Raw genomic sequence first — 10,919 nt, 5'->3', positions numbered from 1 at the left:
CATAAATATATCAGCTACACTAAATGACGATGACATTATTTCACCCATATTTTTGACATTTTATTTTCACAAAAGTTATTTGAAACATTAAAGAAAACACTTTACTTGCATTTAATATGCTGCATATAAAATCACTTTTTAAATTTTATTTGATGCATTTACCAAAATGGGACGTCTGGTCTTTGACCCATAGATAGATAGATAGATAGATAGATAGATAGATAGACAGATAGATAGATAGATAGATAGATAGATAAAGTCACTGGGGGTCCGTGTGGGCGTGGTTTGAGGTAAAATCCTCACGGTGGAAGCGCTATGTGATGACATCACGTTTTAAAGCTTATGTTGACATCATCTTTGTAGCACTCAGTCTGTCAGACAGCATTTTTAATCAACTTAAACGGCTCACGAGATCAGCCCTGCTCTAAAATCAGACGTGCTTTTAACTGAACATTGATCAACTGATCTCTTGTTTAAGTGTGATGGTTCATAACTTATCAACAGAATAGACTTGTCATAAAATATGCAAGACTCTAGTAGGCCAGCTGCCTAGAGAGACAGAGTGAACAGGCGCTAGGTGGTGAAATAATGTTATCCCACTAAAAGCACTTTATAATCAAACAAATATCCGTATTCAAAACAATGTAGCTCATACATAAACAACTTTCAGTCGCTTATTTCCTCGCAGCGCGCTTTTAAAAGACCTTGTGGCGAGCGCAAAGATGCCGTCTTGTTGCCAAGTTACCACTATACGAGTTTACGGCTGATAACCACTAATCCTCGCCATAAACAAAATCCGTGTTTTTCACTCAGTCATTCTTAAATAGCGGGCAGCAGGTTGTAATTTGTATTTCGCTGGTTGCATGCACTTGTCTAAAAGCTGTACGGTGTCTCTCTCTCTCTTACCTGAGCGTGAGAGCCGTGGTGGTCGAACATGTCCATTTGGATTTCCTGGGTTGAGGTGGAAGGCGTCCTGGACATAATACCCTCCTGTACCATTGATTTAAACTTTAGATTCGGTTTTATTGTTTCATTTAGAGCCTGCTTTCAGTTTATTATGCATTGTAAAATAATCAAAGATAAAATGAAACAGACGAAGGTGGTTTTCCTCCTTCCTGTGGCTGACAGATGGCTTGTCACTGCGCTGTTGCGCGCCCAGTCCTGGTGGCGTTGAGCACAAACCCTCTTCCTTTGCAAATACAAAGAGCCTAGTCTCCAGCTGTTCAGCCGAGGGACCAAGCCCCGCCTTCCTTTCCTTATCAATCAATCAGATAGGAACGGGGCGGGGATAGTTGACTATCCTCGCACCGATTGGTTGATCGAATCGAAATTACTATGAGATGAACGATGGCTGTTCTACCGTGCATAATAGCATAGGCACAATGTAGCTCCATATGAAACGACCACACCCACTGATTCTGTATTATTAAGGAAAATCACAATGTGCCATTTTTGCTGTTTTTATTTGTAAAAAATGTACCATGTTATATGTACCATTTTTATATGTGCCATGTTTATTGTATGTATATTATATACATATATTTATATGTATGTGTGTGTGTGTGTGTGTGTGTCTGTTTGTGTACATATATATATATATTGCTATCCTTAATATTTAGTATACACATATTATGTATATTGTTTTCAGCACTACATTGTTTATTTGCACAACGTACTCTGTCTGGCACAAACCACTGTATATATTTTATAGTGCGATATTTTGCACTATCATTGTATACAATACATTCTGGATTACCTCTCTTCTTGTTTAATATCTCTATTTGTATCTGTACTTTTTTATTATGTGAAACCTTGTGAGCTGCTAGTCTTTCATTGTTTCAAAAACAATGACAATAAAAGTATTCTATTCTATTCTATACTAATATATTATTGTGTCAATCAGCCTCTGACAAATATAAGAATTTATGAATAATTTATTAAAGACTAATAATTGGAAAACGGTATTCCTGTCTGCTAAAACTCGGTTATTATGAGATTTTTTTAGTAGTCTACCATCCTGGTTTCCTGCATTGCCCTCTCATTCCTTCAAAAGTCGAAGACGAATATAAAACAGGACAAAACAAGCTGAGAATAACCAAATAACCAGTAATCAAAGACGGAATCTACCGTATGCCACTTTTACAATTATTTGCACATTCTCGCTAATTCTTCTAATACTGCACTTTGTATTTATTATTGCATCACCAAACTATTTGTTTGTGAAATATGAATTCACTACTACAGTAGTACATCTTTCAACAGGCAAAACACTGTCCCCGTGTGGCCTTTTCAATGAGGCAGCACGCTAAAACTAGCCTAGAAATACCACTGCCATCAGTACCAAGCAGTATCATTTGTGGACCGTACCATTCCTGTTATCGAGGTAGGCATATCATGTTCTAAATGCATATGAATACTCTTACGTGATGAAGTTATAATATAACTGTTTAAAGTACTGATTATACACCTATTAAGTACATTTAACGCCTTTATAACCATCTACTTTTGTAGTAATCGTATAGTAATTGATTACATATGGAGTAATCGCCCCCTCCCCTTAATATAACCGTATAATCGCAAAGTCTCCAGCATTGACAGTCTCTTTCAACTTCCGCTGAGTAGCAGCCATGAGGTAAATTTTCTTTACACGTGTAATACTCGATTTTTCTTATGAATCTAACGCGGAACAATGTTATATGTTGAGGTACACAATCCTTACACTTTTTAAAACAAATAATTTAACGTCTGAAGACGGTTTATGGTGTAACGTTGCTATTTGGGTATAATCGCCATGTTGTGTCTTGCGATTGGCAAACGTAACGCCTAGATTCTATTACATTGTGCGCAGTAAAACGATTATAGCAAACGTTTATCATTTTGTGGTACTTTGTTTTAATGTACTTATCTTTTACATTACTATGTTTTATTTTTGTTTATCTGAGGCGGCCAAAGTCCATTTGGTGTATAACGTTACGGCTTGAGTAGGCCGGTTAGCAAACGTGCTCAACATGCTCCGTATAGACTAGGGTCACTTCGACGGTCTGCCTATCCTAAAAGCAAGAGCAGATTAACGGCATCTTGGCCTCATCTTTCCATATTTTGCTAGATTTGAGTAAGATGACAGGTCTATATTATAATATCATATACAATAATATAGTAGTTGATGCAATTATTTTGTACTTGTGTAAACAATGCTGTAGCCTTTTTATGTAAAGAAAAGAAAGACAACTTGTTAGGCTGCAGTGTATATTATGTTGCAATCCATGGATGGAGTAATATTTAAATTGTTCAATTAAACTTATGAAATTGTAAATGATGTAATTTTGTTCTAAATATCAAATTTTATGCGATTGATCTAAAACTGTCCCCTTTTTTTTCTCCAGCATGCTCAGGCTTCAGAAGAGGTTGGCGTCCAGCGTTTTGCGCTGTGGCAAGAAGAAAGTGTGGTTGGACCCAAATGAAACCAATGAGATTGCCAATGCCAATTCTCGTAAGTAATTCCTTCAATACTTTCCTCTGCATTGGTGCAAACACAGTTTTTGCCATGGAGTAGTAATTTTCTTCCTTTTGATCTTTTAGGGCAGCAGATTCGCAAGTTGGTGAAGGATGGGTTGATCATCAAGAAGCCTGTAACCGTTCACTCTCGTGCTCGATGCCGCAAGAATACACTGGCACGGCGAAAGGGTCGTCACATGGGCGTTGGTGTGTACCAGTTAAATGGCATTTGGTTATTAGTTGCTATTGCCATGACAACAGGAGTCTTGGCGATCCAAAGGGAATTTAAATTAATGGGGAAAAAATAGTTCTGGAATCTAGGGCACTAAAAAGTGGGTAATCATACTTGAGCTCTTTTCTGGCTGTGTTGTGATCGGCTGTGTTTGCATGCAGGTAAGAGAAAGGGTACGGCTAATGCTCGTATGCCTGAGAAGCTGTGCTGGATGAGACGCATGCGTATTCTGCGACGACTTCTGAGACGTTACAGAGAGGCCAAGAAGATCGACAGGCACATGTGAGCTCTTGTTTTCATTTTAATTGCACACTGTACCCCAAGAGTTTTATTTTTATAAAGTGATGCTCAAAAACCATATAGCAGGATTTTCATAATGGCTATTGTGAACATCTTGATTTGGCAAGATCCATTTTCCTTAATAACATATAGTCTGAAAGTGTGGATCCACAAATTAATGAATGTTTAACAATTCTGTTTCTCCTTCAGGTACCACAGTTTGTATCTGAGGGCAAAGGGTAACGTGTTCAAGAACAAACGTATCCTGATGGAGCACATACACAAGCTCAAGGCAGACAAGGCCCGCAAGAAGCTCTTGGCGTAAGTGTCCAAATGACGTTACCCAGTGTGCACTGCATCATTACACTGCCCAGCTGCTTCATCTCATCTCAACACAAATCTTTTGAATTAAGAGAAAAAAATGTGAAATTTTCCATGGCAATTAGCTGTAAAAGTGATAAAACATTGTCTTACTCGGCTGTAAAGAACAGTGCTAATCTGTGTGTCCCTTCACCCTGCAGCGATCAGGCGGAGGCTCGTCGCACGAAGACTCGTGAGGCACGTAAACGTCGTGAGGAGAGACTGCAGGCTAAGAAAGAGGAATTCATTAAAACTCTTTCCAAGGAAGAAGAGACCAAGAAATAAGACTGTCTCATTTTCCTGCCCCAAATGTTCTTCAACTCACTTAAGTGATAATAAATACACGCTTTGCTACAGCTCTTTGGTCTCCAGAGTGTGTTTATGGGTGTATATGCATACAGAGGGGTCATTTTGAGGGTCGTCAACACAGGATATGTATCTTTAGAAATTATTCTTGTGACACCGTAAAAGAAACCATTTCCAAATGTCACAAATTTTTTAACATATATAAACGGCACATTTCTCACAGCACTGCTGCCCATGAAAATTTAACTTTTATGTATTAAGTGGTTTAATGTAGATAAATGTAACAGTGCCTAGTAATAAATAACCAGATCAGTGCATATACATGATCAAGTAACCTTTCTTATATATATATTTTTTTTTTAAATTACATAAAAAATAAATAGTTTGTGTGTAATATCCCCATAAAAATTTAATTTTTTTTTTTTTTTTTTAGATTAATCAACCAGCCATAAGAAATTACTCTGCATCAGTCTAAAGCTCTGAATACCAACAGAATAGCATTAGTCATTTAAAAAAAGGTAGGCTCTTTTGAAAATACCAAGAGGTCATGGCCATTTTAAAGAAGTAAAGAACTAAACCAATTGTTGAAATGTAAGAATTGAAGAGCCTTTTATAAATCTGTGTTAGGCAGATCTCTGAAAATTTCAGTATAAATGTGCATTCATTGCTGTTTTGCTGCTCAAGGAGACCAGTCGAGTGTTCATGATGTTTTGATGTTGTTTTCAGTCTCTCTGCTCTTTTCCAGTGAGCTGTAGGGCACCTCTGTTAGTTTTTGGTATTTAGCTTTCATCCTGCAGAAACAGCAATACATGGTTGTTGAAGTGGGGCAGTTATCTTTGGGAATGGTAAAAAGCATTCAATACTAGTAATGAGACCACAGCGAACAGAAATGGCTTCTTACAGTTGTAAAGTCTAATAAAAACCATACATTGATTTTCAGAGTCGGCACTGTATGATATCATTAAAAACATGTAATAAACATCAGTAAACCAATTGATTAAGACTACTTACCAAAAACAAATCACACAGAATGTCAGTGTAATGAATAATGCAATCACCAGCCCTTTGATTGTCCACCTATATGCATTTCTAATACCTATGTGACAAAAGATGCAAAGGCAAAAGATTTAAAATCGAGCACTATATTCTATACTAGATCAAGCACTGTACAGAATCAATTAATTTAAAAAGTGAAATGCAAGATGTGTTTTACTGCTCGAGTAATGTTACCTTATTGACATTTAAATCAGCTCACCTTCAATGATGTTGACTGGAAGAGTCATATTTGTCTGACCAAGGTAGTTTCTGCTGACACACATGACAGTGCTGTTACTTGTGAAGTTCACAACAATCATTGTGAAGGTGCTTCTTACAGTGACGTATGATGCTCTGCCTTTAGTAAAATGGTGTTTGTTTTGTAGCAGAGGCCAGTGAATATCAGGCAAAGGCACACCCTGACTGACACACACACAAGTGAGCAGATCCTGTTGCAGAGAGCATGCAGAGCTGTTCAGTATCTGAGGATGAGCTGCAAGATACACAATCATAAAACACTATCAGCAAGAGTTATCAAAAGCTTTTCAGTGTGATAAATTATAATGTGAAATATGACTCACAGTGAACCGTCAAAACTGTTTTAGCACTTGCACTCAGATATTTCCCAAACGTTGCTTCACATGTGATCTCTGCTTGATGATCCTCAGGTACAGGCGTATAAAGGAGCCGTTCAGAATACCCTGAATATTCATGCAATTCTTTTTTAGATTTTTGAATTAATAGTGGTTTTGAGCTGAACCCTTTCCAGGCTATTTTTGGATCAATACCAGGGCAGTGCTTTGAAAGGCTACAGTTGAAAAAAGTCTCATTTCCAGCTAAAAGATTCTTGGAGTAAGTGCTTGGAGTCAGCTCCACTTTCGCTAGAGAAAATAAAGACATAAAAAGTTTATAGCATAACATTTAATCATGTAAACACTAAATACGCAACATTAAGACAAAACACTGCAGGTGATTAGGGATTTAAATGTTAACTAATACAGTACAGTCATTACAGTATTTTTGGCAGTGACATAAATTTTGTGTTTTGCAAAGTTCGCTGCTTAAGCTGTTGTGGTGTTTATTCACAGTGTTTCTAGATTATTGTGTAGAGTGATCAGATGCATTTTAAATAATTGCTAAAAGCTTCGGTGGCCAAAAAATGAACTTTTCACAAAAACAACACATTTCACTGTTTTTTGATCCTGACACAAAATGACCAGCTAACATTAACTGACTAATCATATCAGCAGCACATGTGAAAGTGTGAATGAGTACTAGTCAGGTGAAATCGCTATTAGATTGAAGAGCAGACTGATTGCTATAAAAGGAGGGAAGAAGCGCTTCCAATCGTGTTCTTGTTAGCAATGGTTTCCTCCAAAGAAACATGTGCAGCTATCATCGCTTTGCATCAAAATGGCCTCACATGCAAGGAAATTGCTACAAAGAATATTGCACCTGAAAGAACCATTTACCGGATCATCAAGAACTTCAAGGAGAGAGGTTCGACTGCAGTGAAGAAGTCTTCAGGACGTCCCAGAGTGTCCAGCAAGCGCCAGAACAGTGTCCTCCTGAGGAGTCAGCTACAGAATCGAGTCAGCAGCAGTGCAGAGCTTGCTCAGGAATGGCAGCAGGTTGGTGTGAGAGCATCTGCACGCACAGTGAGGCCAAGACTTTTGGACAACGGCCTGGTGTCAAGAAGGGCAGCAAAGAAGCCACTTCTCTCCAAGAAAAACATCAAGGACAGACTGAAATTCTGCAGGAAGTACAAGGATTGGACAGAAGACTGGTGCAAAGTTATTTTCTCTGACGAAGCTCCCTTCCGACCGATTTGGGACATCTGGAAAATCGATTGTTCGGAGAAGAAAAGGTGAACGCTACCATGAGTCCTGTGTTGTGCCAACAGTGAAGCATCCTGAGACCATCCATGTGTGGAGTTGCTTTTCAACCAAGAGAGTGGGCTCAAAAGGCGAGTGGACAAGCAGAAGCCCACAAATTGTGATCATCTCCGAGAACTAATAAGGCAAGAATGGATTGCCACCAGTCAGGATTTGGCCCAGAAGCTGATATCCAGCATGCCAGAGCGAACTGCAGAGGTTATGAAGAACAAGGGTCAACACTGTAAATATTGACTCATTATATATATTTTTGCCAATAAAAGCCTTTAAAACTTGATATGCTTATCATTATTTTTCAGTATACCATTGAACCGTGGAAAAATAATCTACAAATACTGAAGCACAAAATTTATGTCACTGCCAAAACTTTTGGCAATGACTAGTAGGTATCATCATGTTTTCCCCAGTTGAACAATCATATTATATTAATCATATAACAATCATGTTTTGTATTGCAAGTTTTCTGAAATGTTACATCTAAATATGTAAATGAAGCACTAATTAAATATGCACACATGTGCATAGATTTCAAACCGTAATCTGAAAATTGGATAAAGCCAGATTCAAAATTCTTGTTTCATATTAGCGTTAAAGGTTTTTACCGAGGGGATTTTGGAAAGGTGTTATCACTCCATCAATCTAAAAAATACTGTACACAACCATACACCATATTTGTAGGAATACCGTATTACACAAATCCGGTTAATGTTACTTGAACAAAACCTCTGTAAAAACCTTCAGAATATAGACAGGAATATAACTGTAAATTTTGAGGTATGCAAGTTCTACTGAAGTGGAGATTTCTGGCTCAGTGCATGTAGCCCAGAATAACTAAAAACTGACCAGTGCATGAAAAAAAAAAAACATGATTTAGCCTGTCGTGTCTTGCCTTCAAACTGAATTCGAAATAGGCCTACATAAAATACCCATAGAATAACTTAAAAATTAAATAATAATAATACATGACATAATTTAATATGCTGAAATACAAATGCCTAAGAGTTTAGTGTTGTCATGGCAATATTTCAAATTTCAAAGCAATGAAAAACTCTGATACCATAATTATTCAGGAAAGATTATTCATTTAGCCTTTTTTTTGTAGTTTCACACTTACATACCAACACATGAGGCCACTTTAACCCTATCAGGAAAAATGTGTCTTTCGTTCGCTCCCCATTCTAGCATGAACCCGTACTCCTCAGGTGTGTCCCACACGTCCCGCAAAACAACGCTGCATTCTGATTCCGTAGAAATCATCGGTCTCATCAGTCCATTCTTCTTCTGCACCTCGGCTGGGCTGAGGGGGAACTCGGGACTGCGTCTGAACCAGACCTGTCGGCCGGAGAGCACTCTCATCGGAGCAGTAAACGCACAGGGGATCCAGGCACGTCCTCTCTCAGTGCCGATAAGCTTTTCTGTCAGTCGTAATCTGAAGTTATAATCACCTAAATACAATACTTAGTGTTAAAATGTTTTCTAATCGACACAGTTCGATAGTTAAAACATAAAAAAGAGCAAATGCATGACTTATGTTTTGGTCTCACTTCCTGGCGCTAGGCATCCATTACATAATCCAGTCATGAACAGGACACAAAGCAGAACAGACAGCAACCTCCTATAATGTTTTGTGCGAACAGTGTCAACAGATTTCACACAGACTGACCATTGTCTTAAAAAGAAGAAATGACTAAAATATAGGCTACCCACCATTTCATCATTTTTGTGTAGACCTCGATCTCTTTGAATAGCTCTTTCGTGTGTTGTCTAGCCTTGTTTGCTAAGAAATAGTTTTAGAAACCAGTTCCTCATAATAACCAGGCTTGTGAGATCATGTCCTGTGTCGTTACGCATACCTCACTAACAGTGATTTCGTACGGGTAAGAAGAAACACCCCAAAAACAATTTAACGCCATTATACATGCAGCAACAATCTATACACAAGCTCATCTCTGAAAACGGAAAACTGACCCTTCTAAATCTACAATCTCAGCCTGTCTCTACTCTCTAGAACCTCAGGAAAAAATGAGTTATGATTGATCTGGGACTGCGTAGGAGGGTAACGCCTGTTTCACACATATTCCGTCTGCAGTGCATATGCGTTGCGGTTGTTTTTACGCACCCATGTTAACGGATTAGAGCGCGGTTGCGGTCCGTCATTGCGTTCCAGGAGCGGCGCGTCTGCACTATGGGATCAGAATCCCGCCTAAAGTATTGCAGTCATATAAGGCGTCTCTGTGTTGCTTGTAAGACACTGTTCTGCTGTGGCTTTGTTTGGACTCTTCATCAAGCAAAATGAGAAAATAGGTACAATATAAAACTCACTCAAAATTTACTTCTTGTTATATTGATTTTATACTACAGTTCAATAAAGATTTTCAGTGCAGCTGATATTCGGGGAAACACTCTTCCTCATGTGATATTGCTTAACTGTATGTCATTTTATAATCTCAGAGTAACACAAAATAATATAAAGATAAATCTTACAAGACCATCAACCTTATCAATGACATACTGTACATGAAAGAAAAAGCTGCAAAGCTGTTTACAAAAAAACAATACATGACAAAAAAATAAGCAAAATACTGCCTACAGACTTGACAATCTGGTGCTTCTGAATCAGCTACTGTTTTGTTATTAGTTTAAGTATTTGCTATTGACTGTTCAAATGTGGAGTTTTGCGCATTGTGTGTGTGTGTGTGTGTGTGTGTGTGTGTGTGAGAGAGAGAGAGAGAGACAGTGTCACATCACAGTGGAGTCAGCTGTCTTAACCGTGGCTTGTGTACTGCAAACACATACTAGCTTCATCACTGTGTCTGTCACGTGACTCTGTTTCCCTTTCGGGCTCTGTCTTTTCATTTATTTTGAAAGATGACGCTTGCGACGAGTGCTTGCGGTGTTCGGCCAATCACAATGCACTGGGTCAGCTGGCCAATCAGAGCAGACTGCGCTTGTCGGAAGGAGGGACTTTGTAGAAAACGAAGCGTTTGAGAGAGGCGGGGCATAGAGGACCTACAATAATGTACAGTATTTGAAAAATAATGTTTTTTGAACATTAAAGCATGTCAACATATTCTGTTACACCAAATACACAAAATAATGATCTTTAAAAAAGCATCATATGACCCCTTTAAAACAAGGAAAAGTACACTTTTAGATAAACAAAGGCAACATAGATGCACTTGTGGAGGTAGAAAAACAAAGTTCTTTAAGACCCGCTTGTAATAAAGATTTAAATGCAAAAGAAAAGGCACTAGAGTCGACTGTTTCAATAGTGTCAATAGAGACACCTTTCAATTGATGATTCACATTCCACTGAT

General features: G+C 38.2%; 2 protein-coding genes across 4 annotated transcripts; one reads left to right on the top strand and one right to left on the bottom strand.

Annotated features, from left to right (window-relative positions):
- Positions 1 to 2,563: 2,563 nt before the first annotated feature.
- On the top strand, positions 2,564 to 4,725 carry LOC107731159 (60S ribosomal protein L19). The gene is made up of 6 exons (XM_016542160.1): positions 2,564 to 2,632; positions 3,384 to 3,490; positions 3,580 to 3,702; positions 3,889 to 4,009; positions 4,217 to 4,327; positions 4,528 to 4,725. Exons 1-6 carry the CDS (start codon positions 2,628 to 2,630, stop codon positions 4,649 to 4,651), a joined length of 591 nt encoding a protein of 196 aa, XP_016397646.1. The 5' UTR covers positions 2,564 to 2,627; the 3' UTR covers positions 4,652 to 4,725.
- A 360-nt stretch (positions 4,726 to 5,085) lies between these two features.
- On the bottom strand, positions 5,086 to 9,775 carry LOC107731123 (uncharacterized). Of its 3 annotated transcripts, none has more exons than XM_016542119.1 (7): positions 9,310 to 9,771; positions 9,147 to 9,214; positions 8,721 to 9,047; positions 6,289 to 6,588; positions 5,928 to 6,200; positions 5,684 to 5,768; positions 5,086 to 5,463 (listed from the first exon to the last, which is right to left on the bottom strand). In XM_016542119.1, exons 1-7 carry the CDS (start codon positions 9,318 to 9,320, stop codon positions 5,373 to 5,375), a joined length of 1,155 nt encoding a protein of 384 aa, XP_016397605.1. In that variant the 5' UTR covers positions 9,321 to 9,771; the 3' UTR covers positions 5,086 to 5,372. The 3 variants fall into 3 exon arrangements, with proteins under 3 accessions (XP_016397605.1, XP_016397599.1, XP_016397613.1); XM_016542113.1 differs by having other exon boundaries at positions 9,147 to 9,217; positions 9,310 to 9,770; XM_016542127.1 differs by lacking the exon at positions 5,684 to 5,768 and having other exon boundaries at positions 9,147 to 9,217; positions 9,310 to 9,775.
- Positions 9,776 to 10,919: the final 1,144 nt, after the last annotated feature.

This window comes from Sinocyclocheilus rhinocerous, unplaced genomic scaffold, assembly GCF_001515625.1.
Source record: "Sinocyclocheilus rhinocerous isolate Xijiao unplaced genomic scaffold, SAMN03320098_v1.1 scaffold1185, whole genome shotgun sequence".
Lineage (NCBI taxonomy): Eukaryota > Metazoa > Chordata > Actinopteri > Cypriniformes > Cyprinidae > Sinocyclocheilus > Sinocyclocheilus rhinocerous.
This window is presented reverse-complemented; position numbering and strand designations above follow the sequence as displayed.

What these genes read in the sequence shown, in the direction of transcription:
- LOC107731159 (XM_016542160.1), top strand. An exon ending in GGGTCGTCACATGGGCGTTG is followed by an intron (nt 3,703 to 3,888) that starts GTGTGTACCAGT and finishes GTTTGCATGCAG; the next exon opens with GTAAGAGAAAGGGTACGGCT. An exon ending in GCCCGCAAGAAGCTCTTGGC is followed by an intron (nt 4,328 to 4,527) that starts GTAAGTGTCCAA and finishes TTCACCCTGCAG; the next exon opens with CGATCAGGCGGAGGCTCGTC.
- LOC107731123 (XM_016542113.1), bottom strand. An exon ending in AACAGTTTTGACGGTTCACT is followed by an intron (nt 6,201 to 6,288) that starts GTGAGTCATATT and finishes TGTATCTTGCAG; the next exon opens with CTCATCCTCAGATACTGAAC. An exon ending in TCCAGTCAACATCATTGAAG is followed by an intron (nt 5,769 to 5,927) that starts GTGAGCTGATTT and finishes TTTGTCACATAG; the next exon opens with GTATTAGAAATGCATATAGG.